Here is a 22,525-nt window from a genome sequence, read left to right as displayed (position 1 = left end):
GATGGACAGAAAGAAGGAAGGAAGGAAGGAAGGAAAAGAAAGAGAAAGAGCGGGGAGAGATAGAGAGAGAGGATGGACAGAAGGAAGGAAGGAAAGAAAAGAGAAAGAAAGAAGGAAAGGAGGAAGGGAAGGAAGGAGGGAGGGTGAGTAGGAGAAGATGCTCCCAGGGAAGTTGCACAAATGGAAAAGCTTATTAGGGTCAACCCCTATTAAGGATCTGAGGAGCCAGGAGATGACACATCTGCCACGGGTGCCAACAAAGAGAGTCAGGGATATTCACAATAAAGCACTCAATGCCAAAGACCAAAATTCTGATTGAATGTCCTTACTTCAGCCCAATCAACCCCTCACAACACAAAAGCCATGTCTGAAACAGGAGGCAGAAGAGTCATCTGTGTTCTTTGCAAATCGGGACAGGCAGATTTCTTTAACTATAAAGTTTGTTTCTTTGGGGCCGAACACTCCCACTCCAATCCAGCTCCACTTGGCTAAGGCTTGGCAAGACCCTCAGATAAGGAGTCAGTCAGGGCAAATTTGCAAGTCACCACAGAATCCAGGAAAGAAGGTTTCCTTTGAAGCAGGAGGAAACAAGGATTCACAGAATCTTTTCATTGTTGTCTGAGATAAAAAGAATCAGAATCCATTCTGGGATTAAAAAGTAAAATTTCCTTTCCAACATAAAAATAATTCCTGAATTCTACTAACATTTCCAAAGGTGGATCTGATCCATTTTACCTCTTACAACCTTCTCAGAAGCTTCTGGATTCCCTGTTTGATCTCCTTGGTTCTCACACCATAAACAATGGGGTTCAGAGCTGGGGGGATGAGGTGGTGCAGGATGTTGAGCAGGATGGGGACATCTGGGGGAATCTTCTTCCTGGCCACGTTAGTGATGACCAGAATGAGCAGGACTGTGCTGAAGAAGAGGATGAGAATAAAGTGGGAACCACATGTGCTCAGGGCCTTGGCTGCAGCACCCTCAGCTTTGATCCTTAGCACAGCTTTCAGGATGAAGGAGTAGGACAGAACAATAAGGATGAGGTTTGAGCCCAGAAGGGTCCAGCCTGCCACAAACTGGTAGAGCCGGTTGAAGGTGATGTCATCACAGGAGAGTTTGGACACAGACAGGTTAGTGCAGATACAGTTCTTGATGATGTTCTCTGCACAGTATCTGAGCCTAGAAGAAAGAACTGGAACAGGAAGAAAAATGAAGCCATTCCGGGCCACAACAAATATGGTAGCTCTAACCACAAATTGGTCAGTGATGATGGATGGGTATCGCAGTGGGTGGCAGATGGCCACATAACGGTCATAGGCCATGACCATGAATATGCAGGACTCCATGGCAAGGAAGCAATTCATGATGAACATCTGGAGGAAGCAGGCTGAAAAGCTGATGGACCTGAGATCAAACCAGAAGATGGCCAGGACCTTGGGGATGACCGTCAGGCAGAGCACAATATCCAGCAGGGAGAGGAGGCTGAGCAGGTAGTACATGGGCTCATGAAGAGAGGCCTCCAGCCAGATGGTGATCAGCAGGGTGGCGTTGGCCCCCATGGCCAGGAGGAAGAGGAGGCTGAGGGGCAGGGACAGCCAGTGCTGCCAACTCTGGTAGTTAGGGAAGCAGATGAGGAGAAATTCAATAACAGGAGCAATGGAGTAGTTGCTGGGTGAAGCCATATAAAGTATCCTGAACAAGCTAAAAATCCAGAGTCCCTTCAAAAGTAGGACAAAAATACATCAACATATCAAGTATGTGTTCTTTTTTTCTCTCTTCTTTTCTTATTATATTCAGTTAGCCAACATATAGTAAGTACATTATTAGTTTTTGATGTAGTGTTCAACAATTAATTAGTTGCATATAACACCCAGTGCTCATCACATATGTGTTCTACATGTATTAAAACTCAGGTTTTCATCAGGGCTTTTAACCCGGCTCAAGTTTTCAAATCATCATTATCATCCCATCTCAATAATTGCTAACCTTTAACTGAGAAGTTATCACGTGCTACACATTATGCTGAAAGTTTATATTCACTATCACATTTAATTTTATAAAACACTTAAGAGTAAATAATATCATTATCCTAATTTTCCAGGTAATTAAAAGGAATAGGCAGAGGAGCGAAGTAGTTTGATCAAAATTAGACAGCCAGTAAGTGGTGAAGCCAGGACTATGACAAAAGAGTCTGACTAAATTCTCTGCTTTCAGCAACTATACGTTACTTAGCCTCAACAAACACAATTTTAACTAAGCCCTATCTTCCTTTGGAATTTAGAAGGAATAAATTATGAGAGTTTTGTTTAGCAGGACTAAGCAGAACTGAAGTCTCCAGAAAACCCCAACCTCTACTCCATTGACTCAGACAAGGCGTGACTTCAGGGTTTCTAATTTTCATTCTGTAAGAATATTGGATTAAAGGTAGGGCATCCCTTAACTCTATCTAAAAGCAGTAATATCTTCTAGTACCAAAGAGGATTTCACTCTTAAAAGCATAGAGTTTATCACTCTTCCCGGTTTTCTGTGTTTTCTCTTTGTGATGTTCTAGAGTATTTCTTTGGCTTGGATTCTTTAGAAACACCTATAAATTTCATATTCTGGTAACAGAGACAGTCAGTACTGAGGGGTACACCAGACAATTAGTACTGAGGGGTATACCAGTAGATTCACCAAAGGTAGATTTGGAAGTAATGTTTCAGGTATATAAACCTATACAGAATTCATTTATCTGGTAAGCAACATTATCTGTGATCCCTTGTGGCCAAAATCCAATTATTCTACCCGTGTGGAATCTATGCTCTATAAACCCCTCTGCTTTATTTAGTTATTTCTTTTTTTGAAAACTATCTTATTTCCATCACCATTAAAAAAAGAACAGAGTGGTCAAGTACAAAGAAGAGTGACAGTAAGGGCTGTCCCAGCCAAAGAATCAGAAGACAGCAAGGGAGTCAGAGTAAACTAGGAGAGGGATCCCTGGTAGCAACTCAACAGTATAGGTGGGATTACTGATCCTGTTCACCTGTGGTCCCTGATAAGTCTCTTCAAAAAGAATAAATTTGGAAAACAAGGCATCGGACTAGCTGCCACAGAAGATAGGAGCCAATAGATTGGATAAGATTTTCATTTTGAATATTTGAATATCCCAGACTTCCCAAATAAGGTTATACAACACACACACATACACACACATGTGCATGCAAGCATGTGAACACACACACACAAAAACACACTTCACACACTTTCTACTAATTAAAGGGCTTTAAAACAAACCAAAGATTCAAGGACTAAAATAAAGTAGGGACAATTAGGCATCAACTCTGCCTTGTATTTTCATATGTGATTAGGAAATGACTCTCAATGTGAATCAGAGACATAAAAAGGATAGAAAACATAACTGCCTTTTCAGTAAAGTCTTGTCCTTTCCATAAACCTTAAGGTCTATATCCTCAGCATAACCTGATCTCTTGAATAAGCAAGAAAATGGTCAGTGACTTCCGTATACCTAGTCTTAATGTTAGGCCTACAAATGTATAGAATGCATTAGGCAAAAACTAATAGAGGAAAACTGACTTACACGTACTTGTAAGACAGTATACTCGTGGTAATAAAGATGATCTTACAAATAGTCGGAAAGAGCAAATACACAGATGAACACAGCAATGTGATATGGTTGAAAATTTAGCTTCAAACAGAAATGAAGCCTGTTACACACATTAAAGGACCCTGAAAGCTATTTAAATTCTGTGATGTATATGTTCCTCACATGAAATCAATAAATGATATTTAACTTCAGATGTTGTTGTGGGGAGAAAAAAAGGTCTATGATTTCCTGAGGCCCTATTAGGCCAAGAGACACTATTAGCTGAGAGCATCAGAGAAGGATACAAAAATGAGGCCACATTCACCTGGGAAAGGAGGACTCTCTTTGTAGGCAATGGCAAGAGAAGAAACATATATGTGGATGTTCAGCATGACTGGTAAAAAGATGCTAGGAGCTGGTAGATCCTATGTTCTTGGGGGAAGCATGCAGGAGAGCAGAGTGTCAGGAGACATGGGTAAGGTGTGCAGGCGCAACCGTGTGAGGTCTGCCTGAGAAAAGTCATGATCATGTACACTGTAAGGAAGCACAGAGGATTTGAGACTGGGAAGTGATGTGGTTGATGGGACACAGGGGATCACACAGAAGGGTGGAAGCTTCTGGGGAGGCCTGAGGAGTCCAAAGGAAAAGTGATGAACATCTGAAGGAAAGCTATTGCAAGCAAAGAAGAAGGATATATCTGAAGTGTGGTGAGACCTACAGAGTTTAGTGTAAGAGAGGTTGAGTGGGCAGAGAGATTGGAGTCCAGAACATCACCAAGGACCTTTTAACTCCTGTAACACTGATATTTTCTCCCAGGTGGTAATATACTTTCATCTCTGTTAGTAAATTCCTTAAAAGCTGGGATCATCCTTCTTCTCTTTCTGCATTCTCCTCAGTTTCACTGAGGTCTCCTAATCTGAGAAGTGAGGACTCTTTGGCCATCTGGGGCATTGCTCTGATATTCAATATTAAGTTCCATTCATTTGTACTGGCAGACTGACATCTACAGAGGGGTGATCCTTGTTCTAAGTGCTATTGAACAAACATGGTCTCTGCCAGGGATATATTGACAGTCTGGAAAGGCCACATAAGCCTTGCCTAAGCAAATTACAACAGAATACCCAAGCCCATATGAGAAAACAGACTGATCACCTGGCTCATAGATGAATTTAGATGAGCACAGAAAGGAAGGTCTTGGGGTCTTGGGGTCTTGGGGTCCCAGCCATGATATTGGGTTGGTAGGGGGCAGGGGTCTTTGAGTCTACAGACTCAAAAAAAAAAAAAAAAAACCCTGGATGGACACAAAATGACTCAGCCTCACCTCTAACAGCATTAGGTCAGTTTCTGCCACTCAGCCTTATACCAGATCTAAGCATCTTGGCTGGGTGAGCATGTATACCAGGTCCTACTGAAAGAGTTCTTTTTGCTTTGCAAACTAAGGTCCTGGAGTCCCTCCTCTCTTCATTATCTCCTTCCTCACAATCATCCTGCTTGGTCCAGCTTGAGACTCACCAGCTTCAGAAGGCTGCACTGCTGCTGTTTCTGGCTGCTGGAGAAAGCGCTAAACTGGCCCCTTCAAGGGCTCTGGAGGCTGGTATTATGAACTCTGCCTCCACTGTGGCCCCTCTCCCCATTGCTCACGGGAGTTGGTGCTCTTGTTAAGCACTAGGACCCTGAAGTCCCACGGTCTGTTTCCCAAGAGAATATACTGTAAAAGGTTTGATTCAGCACTGTCAATAAAATAAAGAGAGGTCAGAGGTTCTTGAGAAGTCTAAATAAAGAAAGCCTGAGAAAAGAAAGGTAAGGAAACTGTGTGATGAGAATCTTCTCCAGGAAAATTTATGTGCATGCTCCTATGGTGAAGAACTGACTAAACTCTCCTCAGCCCTATAACTCTGTGGAAGAGGTGACACAGGGACACCTCCAGCCAAAAAAGGAGCATGGATCTCAGAGGAGCATGAACCATGGGCAACCAAGGGGCCAGAGAGCACATTCCCTGTGAGTCCTTCTCCTGCAGTGGGAGCATCCATGGTTTGCATCCAAGCAAATCCCTGGGCGGAGCCATTTACACACATGGGTCTCATGTCCAAGGTTTCACCTTCATGGTCGTTCTTGGTCTAAACTCTGTTATCTAACTGTGGTTGCAGAAAGATCAACCATTAACAATTTTTACCTTCCACACAGAAACACTTGGCATTGTTTCCTTGGGAACAAGTGTAACTGCCACCAGTGCAGCCCCCACTCTGAAGGTAGTGCACAGTAGAACTTAAAAGATCACCATTCCTGTGGACCTTCCCAGATGTGTCTTATGATAGGGATTCTCAGGCTAAATGTAGGATCTTTAAGGCTTTGAGCACAGGAATTTTGCAGAGAGGAGAGCAAGTGCAGTCTGGTTCTAGGTCTTAGACTTTCCTGCCCACAACTACTGGAAGAGACTTCAGGACAGGAATGTAGATAGAATATAATCTTGTTTCCTCCTTGCTACTTGGAGGTCCTGCCTGAAGTGCCAAGGACCTTGTCAGCATCAAATAGAGTGATAGATATGCTAAATGAAAAAAACTATTTCATGGGTGAATCATCATTCAGTGAAAGAATGTTGCTAGAGCAAGCATACAGTTCACTCTGGGCAAAATACCCTGGCCCCCGTGTTTCTTATAAACGAATAATCCCTCTTCACTGTCAGATCATAGGGATATTGGGAAGAGATAATTGGAGGTTTCTATTTGAACTCTTGTTCTACTACTTTCTCATTGCTTTTCCTTGAAGAAAGTTCATCAGCTCTCAGAACCACAATTCCCTCACCTGAAATATAGGCATAACAAACTTTCCAACACAGATTTGTTGTAAGGATAAAATTACTTTTACTTTTTCTTTGAACAAATATTTTTACCCTACTTTGACAAGGCACTACATTTGAAATATGTACATTAAAAAATGGCTTCTGGGGGTGCCTGGGTGGCTCAGTGGGTTAAAGTCTCTGCCTTCAGCTCAGGTCATGATCCCAGGGTCCTGGGATTGAGCCCTGCGTCGGGCTCTCTGCTCAGTGGGGAGCCTGTTTCACACCCCCCTCTCTGTCTGCCTCTCTGCCTACTTGCGATCTGTCTGTCAAATAAATAAAATCTTTAAAATAAAAAAAAATTTTTTTTAAATGGCTTCTGTCATCTTACAGAGGAAGACTGAAACTTTACATAAAGTCACAGCAAGAATAACACAAGTAATAATAATAATAAATCTAAAGAGATTTTATATATTTATAAATATATAAAATTTTATATATATTATATATAATATATATATTATATATTTTATATATATATTTATAAATATATTAAATCTATTATATTATATCTCTTATATTATTATATTATATTATATTATATTATATATAACATATATTATATGTATAATATATTATATATAATATAATTGCATGGATTGCATGGAGCACTGGGTGTGGTGCAAAAATAATGAATACTGTTATGCTAAAAATAAATTTAAAAAAAAAAAGGGGGTGCATCTGTCTTTTTGAATTAGTGTTTTTGTTTTCCTTGAGTAAATACCCAGAAGTGGAATTATTAGATTATATGGTATTTCTATTTTAAATTTTTTTAGGACCTTCCATACTCTTTTGTACAGTGGCTTTGCCACTTTACATTCCCACCAACAGTGTACGAGGGTTCCTTTTTCCCCATTTTCTTGCTGACACTTGTTATTTCTTGTCTTTTTGATACCAGCCCTCGTGGCTGATGCAGGGTGATACCTCACTGTGGTTCTGATTTGTATTTTCTTTTTTTTTTTTTTTTTTTTTTTGCTATTTTAATTTTTTTATTTTTTTATAAACATATATTTTTATCCCCAGGGGTACAGGTCTGTGAATCACCAGGTTTACACACTTCACAGCACTCATCAAATCAAATACCCTCCCCAAAGTCCATAATCCCACCCCCTTCTCCCAAACCCCCTCCCCCCCGCAACCCTCAGTTTGTTTTGTGAGATTAAGAGTCACTTATGGTTTGTCTCCCTCCCAATCCCATCTTATTTCATTTATTCTTCTTCTACCCACTTAAGCCTCCATGTTGCATCACCACTTCCTCATATCAGGGAGATCATATGATAGTTGTCTTTCTCTGCTTGACTTATTTCGCTAAGCATGATACGCTCTAGTTCCATCCATGTTGTTGCAAATGGCAAGATTTCATTTCTTTTGATGGCTGCATAGTATTCCATTGTGTATATATACCACATCTTCTTGATCCATTCATCTGTTGATGGACATGATTTGTATTTTCTTGATAATTAGTGTTGCCAAGCATCTTTTTATGTGTCTGTTGGTTATCTGTATGTCTTCTTTGGAAAGCTGTTTATGCAGAGCTCTCCCCATTTTTAAATCAGATTGTTTTATTGATGTTGAGTTGTATGAGTTATTTATGTATTTTGGGTATTAACCCCTTATGTGATATGTTATTTACAAATATCTTCTCCTATTCAGTAGGCTGCTTTTTTCTTATGTTGATGGTTTCCTTTACTGTGCAAGAGTTTAGTTTGATGTAGTCCCAATTATTCATTTTTGCTTTTGTTTTCCTAGTGTAGAGAGACATATCCAGAAAAATATTGCTAAGGTTATGTACAAGAGATTACTGCCTATGTTCTCCTGTAGTAGAATTATGTTTTTAGGTCTTACATTTAGGTCTTTAATCTATTTTGATTATACTTTTGTGTGTGATGTAAGAACTTTTTTGCTAGTTGTCCTAGTACCATTTATTGAACAGACTGTCTTTTCCCATTGTATATTTTTTGTTTCTTTTATTGTAGATTAATTGACCATATAAATATGGGCTTTTTTCTGTGCTCTCAAATCTATTTTTTTAACAACCTACACATATGCTAACATTCCAGAACCTTAAAGATGAGGTGCTCTGAATACAGCAAGAGAGATGATTCATTACTTACAAAGGAATAGCAATTGACTGGTAGTATACTTATCAACAGCAACAACAGATATCAGAAGGCTGTGGAAATGTGTGTGTGTGTGTATATATATACACACATACATACACACATATGTATATATTTAAAGTACAGTATATATATATACTTTAAATATAAAATATTTAATATTTATATTAAATATTTTATATATTTATAAATATTAAATATATTAAATTTATATAAATATAAAATATTTAATATATATATTTAGTATATATATTTAATATATATATACTTTAAATATAAAATATACTTTATATTTAAAGTATATATATATAACATAATATGAAGTACATATATGACATCTATAATGTGACATATGGAGCACATAACATGTTATACATATATATGTTATATAAATATATATAAATATATATATAAATATATAAGATAGGAAGCAACCTAAATATCCTTTGATAGACAAATGGATAAAGAAGATGTGGTATATATCCACACAATGGAATATGACTTGCCCATAAAAAAGAATGAAATCTTGCCATTTGTGACAACACAAATAGACTTAGAGAGTATTATACTAAATAAAATGAGTCAAATAGGGAAAGATAAATACCATGTGATTTCATTTATATGTGGAATCTAAAAAAACACTTAAGCTAATGAATGAACAAATAAGCAACAACAACAAAAGAGAAACAGACTCATAAATATGGAGAAAATACTAAGGGTTGCAGGATGAGGAGGGGGTAGGTGAACTATGTAATCCATTTGGCTGAGAAAAAAGATGATGGTGCAAAAGGAAAGTGAAGATGGTGATACTAACCAAAGCAGTATTTGCCCCACAACAGAAAAAAGACTTGTAGAGAAGTGTGATCTTACAGTCTCAGAAATACGTTCTAGTGGGCAGTAGTTGGCTGGATAAACATAGAGTGCACAGACTTCCTCAGACTCCTCCAAAGGCAGCAGCAAGGAAACTGATCTCACCCAGCTCTCAGGACATGGACCCATGAACAGATCTCTTTTGGCTCCATTTACAGACAAATCAATATTTACTTTTCAGAAACAAGCATAGGTCTAAGGAAACTCACAGCCTCTTTCTCAAACAGGACACAGTTCTTAATTCTATTATAAACATCCAAGTGAAGGCAATAAATTCAGTGACTTTGTGGAATAAATCCAGCAAGATCTGTCCTTCACTGGAAGATTAACTCACCAGGTCCCCACCTGCTGTGTCCTAACAGCAATGTCTCTTGACAGGCCAGAAGAACTCTGTACAAACTCAAGGAATAAGCAAAAAATGCATTACTCATTTGATTCCCATGTCAGGTTCTTGATGTCATCCCAGCAAATCCTAAGGCAGCTTTCAGGAATGTGTTTGGACAGTCCTGGGCCACAGACTGAGTCTGGAAGGGAGGGCATTGAAATCCCTGTACCAATCCACTAAGATGCAGATACTAATGTCCCTCTCTTCATCCTTACTACTGTTACGGGGATGACTAGAAAACATGGAAGGAACTCAGAAAGGCTCATTTGCTTCTCTCTTACGAGTCTAAAATAAAACCTGATGATCTACTTAATGAGGGTTCTGAAAGAGGCAAACAAAGAGCAAACCAGGCTCTAGTGCTCACAGTGTCTCAGAGAGACCAGGAGAGCCACAAAATATCCTGAGTTCTCCCACCACTTCTCCCCCTTCCCACTGCATACCTGAAGTTCATCTGGATATAAATGACAGAGACAAGGCTATGTTTACTAAACTGAGTTCTTCCTCCTCCTAAACACACAGATACATTTACATTTTCAAGTCTCACCTATAGTTAGTGGGACTGTAAGACTGAGTCTGACCAAGGAGATGGAACATACCTCTTCTAGGCACAATCTTTACAGCCTACTTGATGTCCTCTACCCTCTCTCCCCACCACTCTGGCCAGTTGAACTTAATCCATGGAAGATGTGAAGCCCTGGAAATTATGTAACCACACAATGGAAGAAGTTAGGTTTTTTTTTTGTTGTTTTTTTTTTAAAGATGGCATGGAGGAGAGCCTCCTCTTCCACATGCATTGGATGGATGTCCTCAAAAAATAAAGTTGTATGTGTTAAACCCCTAACACATTGGACTTGTTCATTTCATCAGCTAGCAAGATATCCTGACTAACACTGCAGGCACTGAGAAAATTGACAACCAATGTTAGGAAGATCACACAACAAGGAAAGCTGACATGTCTACTAAATAGTAAGTCTGGGGGAAACAGTTGGTTACAGTTGAAAATAATTGTGGGTATTTGCAATTGTTTATTTCATTGATAAGCTATTATGATAAGTAGATGAGCTTAGCAGGAAATTGGCTGATCTTCAAGCAGAAATTAATGATAATAGAGAAAGTCCATAAATATGGAGTCTTGAAAAACTGTCCTACTGCTTGGGACATCAGAGGTTAAGAGAAAGTTTTAGACTGTTTTTGAAAAACACAGACTCATAGAAACCAGAACTAAGAAGAGTAGATTATGTGCATAGTTGTTGTACTCAAGTCCAGTGGCCTTAGATAGACACCATTTCCTAAAAAGGAGTGGCATGGTGAACTGGAAAAGACAAAGAAACAAAAGAAAAATTTTTAAAATTATACTGAAGAACATATGCGTGTGTGATTACTAATGCATGGAACTGCCTGATACAAATAGATCAGAAACCTGTTTGGGTTTTGAGGGTGTTTGTTGACAAAGACACCTGAGCTTTGCTTTTAAAGAAAGTTTTTGATTAATAATTAAAGCAATTATTTTTCCTTATTAGTATTTTTATTGGAGTATAGTTGATACACAATGTTACTTTATTTTCAGGTTTACAACTTGGTGATTTGACAAGTCTGTGCATTGTGCTGTGTTCACTGCAAATGTAACTCCCATCCATTACCATACAACACTATTACAATACCACTGACTATATTCCCCTATGCTGTACCTTTCTAATTTAAAATTCTTAATAATTAAGAATGTTTTCCTTGGGGCAGAAGAAGAAACCTAAGAATTGTATATTAATTTAACTTAATGAAGAGAAAAATAACTTAAGAGCTGACCCTTTTCTAAAATTCCAGAAGTATTAGTGCATATAATTGAATGTTCATAATACCATAGTAAAGGTCAGTCTATCAAACTCAACTTTAATTAATTAAATATGCATTGTATCCATATCTTTAATATCAAGATAAATAATTAAAGCAATTATTGATCTTAATATTTTATGAGCTGGAAGCAGCCTCCAAATGCAGTAATGCAAAAGAAGTCACATATTCCAGTGCCTGCATGTCATAACGCCATGGGGGACAATGAAGAAGACACAACTCCCCAAAGGCAGAACAAGGGGCCAGAGAAATAATGGCAAGTTCCTCCCAGAGAACATAACCAGTGTCTAGTCAAGGAACTTCCACCGCTTCAGTGGGTAAAAATGTGGCAGTGCCTGCCCTCAAAATATTCCAGCATTACCATGGACAAGTTCCAACTGAATGAATCCCATGCCTCCCCTCCAAATGGGAATCTTAATGATGGGTACCAGTACTCCACCATTACCTATGCGGTGAGAAAAATGACTGATCCACAAGGAATCACATCAGGACTTGATGGAGAAGACACTCCCTGCTTGAGATCTTGGACTGTGTGAGAGCCTGGGTGGTCTCCCTTGGGGAGAAGGTAAGTGTATTTTACATGCAAGAGTATCTTGTATCATTTCTCTTAAAAAATCATTATTCAGTGACCCAGTCTCAGCCATAGGCAGCTGGATCTATGTGAGCAGTGTGGCCAGTGGAATGAAAGAAAAAGTGACATAAATCTCTCTCAGAGTGAGCCACTAAAATCTCCTACAAGATCTGGAACAATGTGATGCCTGGGTGTCTCAGACAGTTAAGTGTCTGCCTTCAGCTCAGGTCAAGATCCCAGTGTCCTAGGGTCAAGTCTAACATTGGGTTCCTTTCTCAGCAGCAGCCTGCTTCTCCTTCTGCCTGATGCTCCCCTTGCTTGTGTTTTCTCTCTCTCTCTCTCTCTGACAAATAAATAAATAAAATCTTTAAAAAAAATTTGTACATCAGCCAGATTCAGAAATATCTGTGGACATTCCTAGGGCTTAATACGTGGAGGGTCTACATAAGGAAGAAGCTTGGATTCCTAAGTATTAACATGAAGCAAAGCCCCCATGCACTGGAATGGGTTTGGATGAGAAGTAAAATAGTATTGTGCTAAGTTACTGTGGTATCCTTGCTGTATTAACTAACTTTACTTGCATTGACTAATTTGATATATGATGGTTTTGATGTGCACTGCCTCTGCTATCCATAATCTGGAACACAAATATATCAGAAAACTACAAAGCTGTCCAGGTGAAGTCTAAAAATGTACCTCAATCTCTAGACAACATGATAGGAAAAATGGATTTATTTAGCAAATACGCCTGATTTCTCAGTTGATTCCAGTCTGTTAGCTGAATGACCATTAACATTTTACCTTTTTGTTCAATTGACTAACTGGAAAAATGGGGGAAAATGATAGTTCATGGACTGTTTTGACCATAAATTCTCTAAAAGTAGTTTATCTATTCCTAACTCTCTATATTAATCACTAATGTGTTAATCACACAAAACACTCAACTAATTTTTGGCTGAGGAGATGAAGAATGAATAAACATTAATTACCATGCATAATCCCTAGCCTATACTGCTAATGTAACATCTTATTAAATACCAAGATACATTCTATTCTTAGGAATTCCAGACTCATGTCATTGGTTTGATATTAATTTTGGGTGTCACTGAAGAAAAGAAAAGCAGAGTATAAATGTTATAATCTTTTCTTTTTTTAAGTTAATCATTAAATTCCCATGTGCCTTATGAGCTGGAAGTACAGTATTTTCCTGTAGCCACTCACTGCTTCTTCCCTAAGTGTTGGAGATACCAGGAGTTTTCATAACAGAATTTTCAGTCACCTTTCAAACATCAAGCAGAGGTTTGAGAACGAGGTTCACCCCAGTATTGCTATTCCTGTTAGTATCCACGAGAGAGCAGTGTTGACTTGCAGGTTATGAAGCATTTATTTCTCCTGGCTCTAACACAAGGCTTCATAGATTCCCTGGCTGCACAATTTGATGTCCCACATGGGGCCTCTGACATCACAGCTCTCATTGCTAACACCCATAGGCTTAGAATATATCTAAAAAACAAGAGCGTATCAGGATGACTGTGTACTCAAAGGCTCCCAAACTCTACTTTATTATATGTGGAAAATGTAGTTTTGTTCCTTCAACAGTATTTAGGTCTTTGCTTTGAGCACGGGTCACCAGCATAAACTCCCTTTTCCTCCAGATAATTTAATTCCAGGAGATTTGTTGCTTTTTCTTGCTACTGGCTCTTCATTTAAAGGGTTTTCTTTTTTTTTTTTTCCCCCAAGATTTTATTTATTTGACAGACAGAGATCACAAGTAGGCAGAGAGGCAGAGAGAGAGGAGGAAGCAGGCTCCCTGTTGAGCAGAGAGCCGGATGCTAGATCCCAGGACCCTGAGACCATGACCAGAGCCGAAAGCAGAAGCGTTAACCCACTGAGCCACTCAGGTGCCCCCTGGCTCTTCATTTAAATCTGCGCTGGTCCTGAATAGCAGTGTTCAATGGTTTCAGATATTCTTTTCCAAAAGGCTCTGTATTCCTCTTGCAAATGTGACTAATGTGCAAAACAGGGAGTGAGGTAAATGGCTAGTGGTTGGCCTCTCCCATCCCCCTTCTCACATTTTTTTAAAGACTTTATTTATTTACTTGACAGAGAGAGATCACAAGTAGGCAGAGAGGCAGGGAGAGGAAGAGGGGGAAGCAGGCTCCCTGCTGAGCAGAGAACCTGATGCAGGGCTCAATCCCAGGACCCCGAGATCATGACAGGAGCTGAAGGTAGAGGCTTAACCACTGAGCCACCCAGGCACTCCTCTCCTTTTCACATTTTTAAAAACAGCCCCTTCCAGCACACTTGGGCCACAGTCATTCTGTGTTAACAAAGTAACTCCACAAATTTTCACTTAAACTGGCAAAACATCTTGTTTTTTCTTCCAGTTTGTTGAGATATAATTGACATATGCAGCTTAGAAGTCTAAGGTATACAGCATAATAGCTTGACTTATATATATTGTGAAATTATTACCACAGTTTAGTTACTATCTAGTATCTCATGTATATTCAAAAAAGAAGAAAAAAATTTTTTTCCATGTGATACGAACTTTTAGGATCTAGTCTCATAATAACTTTCAAATATACCATACAGCAGTTTTAGCCACAGTTGTCATGCTATACATTACATCCCCAGTACTTATCTCTTAAAACTGGAAGTTTATCACTTTAAAGTGTCCATTTAAAATGCCTTTAGTTTCTGCTACTTCATTCTATCCATTCAAGACATGTTCAAAGACTGTACTAAGAGGACTTTTTTTTTTAATCAGCACAATTTATTTATGTGATTAGTCAGGTTTTTAATGCACAAAGCACCAGTAAGAACCCTCAAGTGAACAGGAAAATTTTTAGGTAGAAAGAGAAGACTGAAATAAGATCAGAGTCCAAAGAGAATGGTTTACCAAATCAAACTGTTCCTAAGGATGCTGATTGTGGGTCACATGGTTTCTTCTCAGTTACATCCAGATCTTCTTTTGCAGTTCCTGTCTGAATTCAAAATGATGATGATGATGATGATGATAGCAGCTAAGAACTTCATTTACTCCTCAACAACCTCACCATTTTACAAAGAAACAAATGCTTAGTTACTTGAGTAACTTCTTAAAGGCTTCAGTCTAATAATTGTGGAAGTTTTGGTTATTTTCGTGTTTCTAAGTTGTGGAATTTATGCACATACATTTGTTTGTAATGGTTCTTTATTATCCTTTTAGTATCTGTGGAATTTGTAGTGATAGAACTTTTCTCATTCCTGTTATTGTCATTTGTGTCTTCTCTCTTTTTTTCTAATAAGTCTGGCTAATGGTTTATCAATTTTAATGATTTTCTACAAGAATCAACAGCATCTGGTTTCATTGACTTTTTTTTTATTTATTTTCAGCATAACAGCATTCATTGTTTTTGTACCACATCCAGTGCTCCATGCAATCCGTGTCCTCTCTAATACCCACCACCTGGTTCCCCCAACCTCCTACCCCCCACCCCTTCAAAACCCTCAGATTGTTTTTCAGAGTCCGCAATGAAAGATGCATTGTAGACACTATTGGTTAACTCTTCTCTTAGTCGCTTCAATTTCATAAGCAAGGGGATGTTTGCTGAGCCCCCTGATATGCCAGAAGCTATGCTCATCACTCTGAGGGATGACAACAGGTGTGCTGGTCCCTACATCCCTTACAAATCCCTAGCACAAGCTGTAGTTTCTAGAACTGTGTACACCCAGTTTGAGTCAATATAATTATTGGATTATATAATTATACATATATATAATATAAATATATACACATTTATATTTATATTTTATATATATATAATATAAGCTTTGCATAGTGGCAGGATCGTAGCCAATGAGGTTTATCCGAGGCACAATTAATGCTAATTGAAAACATTTCCCAATACCCCGCCATGACAATTTGAAATATATATATAAAATATAAAAATATAATTGAGTCTTATAAATATGGTGGCTATTTGCACTGATCTAGAGAAGCCTAGCGCAGGAATTAAGATCTGAATATGACCAACTAACTGGATTTCTCTTTGAGTCCCTTCTGGATTTGCACCTGGGAGAAGCATAGCAGAGATGGAGAAAGCACTCCTAGAGAGACCCACGGAGTGGACCAAATTCTGGGCGATAACACCTGACAATATGTATCCTATTCCTAGAAACTGTCCTCTCTATTAGATGCTTTCAAAACTAATTTTTATAATCATCCACACAAGGGTCTTATGAAAATTAATGTTATTGTGTACAGATGCTAGTATATTGCAAGTGCTTAAAACATTTGAGCTTTCCTATTCATTGTCATTACTATCACTATTATCAGTATGCAAGGATGTTGAGATTATTTGTATCATTTTTGGTCATCAGTGTTGAAGTTGGCCCTTCTGGGCTCTGAGGGACAGGAGGAAGGTTGTAGTGGATAAACTCTTCCAGCAGCTGTGAGATGGAGGGGAGCCCTGTGAGAGAAGTCTCTTGTGGAAAATGACAAATGCTGAATCACACCTATGGCTCTGCTTGAGGAAAGGAGAGCTAAGCTGGAGGGTAATAAGAGCCTCTTCTTGTAGGCAAACGGGTGTCATTTTCCTTTTCTGCTGTTACTGAGTGTAGCTTTGGGGCATTTTGAAGGGGCATTTTTGTAGGACCCACGATCTGGATTCTGGATTTCAATCTCTGCCACTACCCAGAGAATGTGATTCTTGGCATTTTTCACTTTGAAAAGCATCTTTTTTTCCCTACTCTGTAAAATGGAAATAATAAGATCTACAGAAATGTTGTGAAAGATTAAATTTACTTAAATAAAGTTGCCTAGGCTCAAAGCAGTTACTCAAGAAATATAAATTTCTTCCTCTTGTCTACCTTCACCCAAACCAGGCGAGGAGAATAAAGGAAGAAATCTGGGTCAATTAAGAAGTGAGCTTCAGAGTGTATAATAAATACTCACCAAGGTTTTGTTCAATTCGCTGCCTAGAAAAATCACTGAGAACGAGGAAAAGGAATTAGAGATCTATTTTATGTATTTACATACGTCTCCAGAGCAATTTCTTAATTCCTTGTTTTATCTCTTTGGTCCGAACCCCATATACAATAGGGTTCAAGGCAGGAGGTATGAGGTGATGAAGGACATTGAGTAGGATGAGGATGTCCATGGGGACCCTCTTTCTGGCCACATTTGTCAACACAACAACCAGCAGGATGGTGCTGAAGAACAGGATGAGGATGAAGTGAGAGCCACACGTGCTCAGGGCTTTGACAGCAGCCGCTTCAGCCTTGAACCTAAGCACAGCTCTTAGAATAAAGGTGTAAGAGAGGAAGATGAGGATGAAATCTGAACCCAGTAAAGTCCAACCAGCCACAAACTGATAGATTCTGTTAAGGGTGAAATTGTCACAGGAGAGCCTGGACACAGACAAGTTGGCACAGATGCAGTTCTCAATGACGTTTTTCCCACAGTAATGGAGCCGGGCGGTGAGAATAGGAATAGGTGCAGTGAGAAGGGCATTTCGAGTGAAAATGAAGACACTAGCCTTGGCCACAAATTGGTCAGTGATGATGGATCGGTATCGCAGTGGGTGACAGATGGCCACATAGCGGTCATAGGCCATGATCATGAATGTGCAGGACTCCATGGGGAGGAAACTGTTCATAATGAACATCTGGAGAAAGCAGGCTGAGAAGCTAATGGACCTGAAATCAAACCAGAAGATGGCCAGGACCTTGGGGATGACCGTCAGGCAGAGCACAATATCCAGCAGGGAGAGGAGGCTGAGCAGGTAGTACATGGGCTCATGAAGAGAGGCCTCTAGCCAGATGGTGATCAGCAGGGTGGCGTTGGCCCCCATGGCCAGGAGGAAGAGGAGGCTGAGGGGGAGGGACAGCCAGTGCTGCCAACTCTGGTAGTTAGGGAAGCAGATGAGGAGGAATTCAGAGACTGAAGCAGTGGAGTAGTTGCTGGGTAAAGCCATGGGATGAATCTTGAGGCTTCTTTTGACTATTTGTATGAACAAATACAAGAGGCATTTTTTTTTTTTTTTTAGTTTGCTTCAAAAGTGTACCTCTCCAATCCATGGACTGGGAGAAGACCTTCACAAATGACATTACAGACAAAGGGCTGATATCTATATACCTATATCTATAATGACACTACAGACAAGTGCTAAGACCTATAAACAATTCCTCAAGCTCAACACACAGAAAACAGATAATCACATCAAAAAAATGGGCAGAAGACATGAACAGACACTTCTCCAAAGCCCTACAAATGGCTAACAGACACATGAAAAAATTTTCATCATCATTAGCTATCAGGGAGATTCAAATCAAAACCACATTGATCAACCAGGAGATCAAAGAATAACTTAAACAATTTGTAGAAATCAATGAGAATAAAGACACTTCGGTCCAAAACCTATGGGATACAGTAAAGGCAGTCCTAAGGGGAAAATACATACCTCCCTCAAAAAAAATTGAAAAATCCAGAATAAACCAGCCGTCTCTACACCTTAAAGAGCTGGAGAACCAACAAAAAATCAAACCAACTCCACACATAAGAAGGGAAATGATCAAGATTAGAGCAGAGATCAATGAGATAGAAACCAGAGATATAGTAGAATGTATCATTGAAACTAGAAGCTGGTTTTTTGAAAGAATCAATGAGATCAATAAGCCATTGGCCACACTAATCCAAAATAAAAGAGAGAAAGCCCAAATTAATAATTATGAATGAAAAGGGAGAGATCACAACTAACACCAAGGAAGTAGAAACAATCATCAGAAGTACCCAACTTTTGTAGCAACATAGACGGGACTGGAAGAGATTATGCTGAGTGAAATAAGTCAAGCAGAGAGAGTCAATTATCATATGGTTTCACTTATTTGTGGAGCATAACAAATATCACGGAGGACATTGGGGGAAATTGGAAGGGGAGGTGAACCATGAGAGACTGTGGACTCTGAAAAACAATCTGAGGGGTTTGAAGCGGTGGGGGGTGGGAGGTTGGGGGACCCAGGTGGTGGGTATTAGAGAGTGCACAGATTTCATGGAGCACTGGGTGTGGTGCAAAAGCAAGGAATACTGTTATGCTGAAAATAAAAAAAAATTTAAATTTAAAAAAGAAGTTATTATCAACAGTTATATGCCAATAAGCTAAGCAACCTAAATAAAATGGATGCATTCCTGGAAAACTATAAACTCCCAAAATTGAATCAGGAAGAAATTGACAACCTGAGTAGACCGATATCTAGTAACACGATTGAAGCAGTGATCAAAAACCTCCCAAAACACAAGAGCCCAGGACATGAAGGATTCCCTAGGGAATCCTATCTAACTTTCAAAGAAGAAATAATACCTATTCTCCTGAAGCTGTTTCAAAAAACTGAAGCAGAAGGAAAACTTCCAGACACTTCTTATGAAGCCAGCATTACCCTGATCCACAAATCAGGCAAAGACCCTACCAAAAAGGAGAATTTCAGACCAATATCACTGATGAATATGGATGCTAAGATCCTCAACAAGATCCTAGCAAACAGGATCCAACAGTACATTAAAAAGATTATCCACCAAGTGGTGATGCAACATGGGGGCTTAGGTGGGTAGGAGAAGAATCAATGAAACAAGATGGGATTGGGAGGGATACAAACCATAAGTGACTCTTAATCTCACAAAACAAACTGAGGGTTGCTGGAGGGAGGGGGCTTGGGAGAAGGGAGGTGGGGTTATGGACATTGGGGAGGGTATGTGCTTTGGTGAGTGCTGTGAAGTGTGTAAACCTGGCGATTCACAGACCTGTACCCCTGGAGATAAAAATATATGTTTATTAAAAATAAAAAATTTAAAAAAAAAAGATTATCCACCATGACCAGGTGGGATTCATCCCTGGGTTACAAGGATGGTTCAACATTCGCAAATCAATCAATGTGATAGAACAAATTAATAAGAGAAGTGAGAAGAACTACATGGTCCTCTCAATTGATGCAGAAAAAGCATTTGACAAAATCCAGCATCCGTTCCTGATTAAAACGCTTCAAAGTATAGTGATAGAGGGAACATTCCTGAACTTCATCAAATCTATCTATGAAAGACCCACAGCAAATATCATCCTCAATGGGAAAAAGCTTGCAGCCTTCCCGTTGAGATCAGAAAACACATTGAGATAACACCTTACACAAGTTAGAATGGCCAAAATTAACAATACAGAAAAAAACGTGTGTTGGAGAGGATGTGGAAAAAGGGGAACCCACTTACACTGTTGGTGGGAATGCAAGTTGGTGCAGCTACTTTGGAAAACAGTGTGGAGATTCCTCAAGAAAGTGAAAAGAGACCTTCCCCATGACCCTGCAATTGCCCTACTGGGTATTTACCCCAAAGATACAGATATAGTGAAAAGAAGGGCCATCTGTATCCCAATGTTTATAGCAGCAATGGCCATGGTTGCCAAACTGTGTAAAGAACCAAGATGCCCTTCAACAGACGAGTGGATAAGGAAGATGTGGTCCATATACACTATGGAGTATTATGTCTCCTTCAGAAAGGATGAATACCCAACTTTTGTATCAACATGGATGGGACTCGAAGAGATTATGCTGAGTGAAGTAAGTCAAGCAGAGAGATTCAATTATCATATGGCCTCACTTATTTGTGGAGCATAAGAAATAACGTGGAGGACATGGGGAGATGAAGAGGAGAACAGAGTTGGGGGAAATTGGAGGGGGAGACGAACCATGAGAGACTATGGTCTCTGAAAAACAATCTGAGAGTTTTGAAGGGGTGGGCGTTGGGAAGTTGGGTGAGCCTAGTGGTGGGTATTATGGAGGGCACGTATTGCATGGAGCACTGGGTGTGGTGCATTAATAATGAATCTTGGAACAATGAAAAATAAATAAATAAAACCAAAGTGTGTGTGTGTGTGTGTGTGTGTGTGTGTGTGTTTAAAGTGTGCCTCTCACTCTTTAGGAATCTAATGATACATAGGACACTCATTCCAAAAGGCAAATCCCAGTCAATATCATAAAGACAGACTGGTGAGATTTGAAAAATAAAGCTATGGTCAATGAAAGAATAATGAATCAGTCTAAAAACTGAGATTTTATAGGTGGATAATCCTAGGGAATAACCTCACAACATTAAAAATGTGCACAAATTATGTCAGCATGGTACCAGTGAGGAAAATAAAATGTTAACAATATAGGCCAAAACACACCTAGTTTTTACAACTATCCAATACTAAGATGAAGGAGGCATGAGAAGGGTCTTTAATAGGTGTTTTTGAGATAATTATTGACTTTGATGTGGGTTGGGAAACCTTCAATTAGGTAGTCACCTACTTATATAATTTTTGATTTATGATTCTGTTATATCCCTTCCCCAAACTCATGGTATATTAGAAGAAAATAGAATACAAAATTGATTAAACCAGTCCTTTGCTAAAACTCCAATCCTATTTGAATACAACCATTCACTTTCCAGGGCCTGTACCTAGTCATATCAAGTGTTCTTAGAATAATTCTAAAGTGAAATGGCTGTAAAACAGCCATTTCATTTTAGTAAAAGCTATAAATTTTTAGTTACCAACTTCAAATGAGCCCTCAATGCTGCCTGTCCATCCTACAAAGCTTGCCTGATCAACTGTCCCTTCTTTCAAAGCCTTTTTCAAAAACCTTCTTCATTCTTTTCAAACTCTCTTGGAATATGGCATCAAACACTGCCTTGCAGAGAAAAGAGGTATCTAGTGATATTTTCTTCAACTTCCCAAGATAAAACTTAATAACCTACTTGTACTTTCTCCCACACTTGCCTTCTTTCCTTCCACTGAGAGTCTGCCCAGCCTGAAATGTCAAACCTTCCACCTCCTACTCTGAATTGTAGCTTTCTTAGCCTGGCAGTTATACTATCAATTATTTGTTCTAATTCCCTAACTTGGAGTCAGATTTCATTCTTCATTGGATCTGCCTTGTCTTTCATACATTCTCCAGTATCTTTCATCTTTAAAAATAAAAATTAAAAAGCCTCTTTCTTTCCTTCCAGCTATTTCTCCCTTCCCCTCCCTTCACACACAAACTTCTCACAAGCACTGCCACACTCACTGCCTCCAGTCCTCACCTCACATCCATTCTACAACTCCTGGCATGGCCTCCTCCTATAGACCCACAAAATGCCTCTTAAAAAAAAAAAAAAATCTTGCTGAAGCAATCAGATCATCTTTCTGACACACTCTATTTGACTTGGTTTGCATCACAATCTCCTGGTTTCTTTCATACCTCTGGTCTCCTCATTTTCTCTTATGTGCTTTTTTTAAAAGATTTTATTTATTTGTTTGTTTG

The 22,525-nt window shown here is 39.1% G+C and overlaps 2 protein-coding genes and 1 pseudogene across 2 annotated transcripts; 1 reads left to right on the top strand and 2 right to left on the bottom strand.

Moving 5' to 3' along the window:
- Positions 1-738: 738 nt before the first annotated feature.
- Positions 739-1,692, bottom strand: LOC132011216 (olfactory receptor 56A4-like). Its single transcript, XM_059389511.1, has one exon. It carries the CDS (start codon positions 1,678-1,680, stop codon positions 739-741), a length of 942 nt encoding a protein of 313 aa, XP_059245494.1. The 5' UTR covers positions 1,681-1,692.
- A 14,331-nt stretch (positions 1,693-16,023) lies between these two features.
- On the top strand, positions 16,024-16,140 carry LOC132008795 (U4 spliceosomal RNA; annotated as a pseudogene).
- Positions 16,141-17,226: 1,086 nt separating this feature from the next.
- LOC132011209 (olfactory receptor 56A1) lies at positions 17,227-18,171 on the bottom strand. The gene has a single exon (XM_059389499.1). The coding sequence runs from the start codon at positions 18,169-18,171 to the stop codon at positions 17,227-17,229; it is 945 nt and encodes a 314-aa protein (XP_059245482.1).
- Positions 18,172-22,525: the final 4,354 nt, after the last annotated feature.

This window comes from Mustela nigripes, chromosome 1 (genome assembly GCF_022355385.1).
Source record: "Mustela nigripes isolate SB6536 chromosome 1, MUSNIG.SB6536, whole genome shotgun sequence".
Lineage (NCBI taxonomy): Eukaryota > Metazoa > Chordata > Mammalia > Carnivora > Mustelidae > Mustela > Mustela nigripes.
This window is presented reverse-complemented; position numbering and strand designations above follow the sequence as displayed.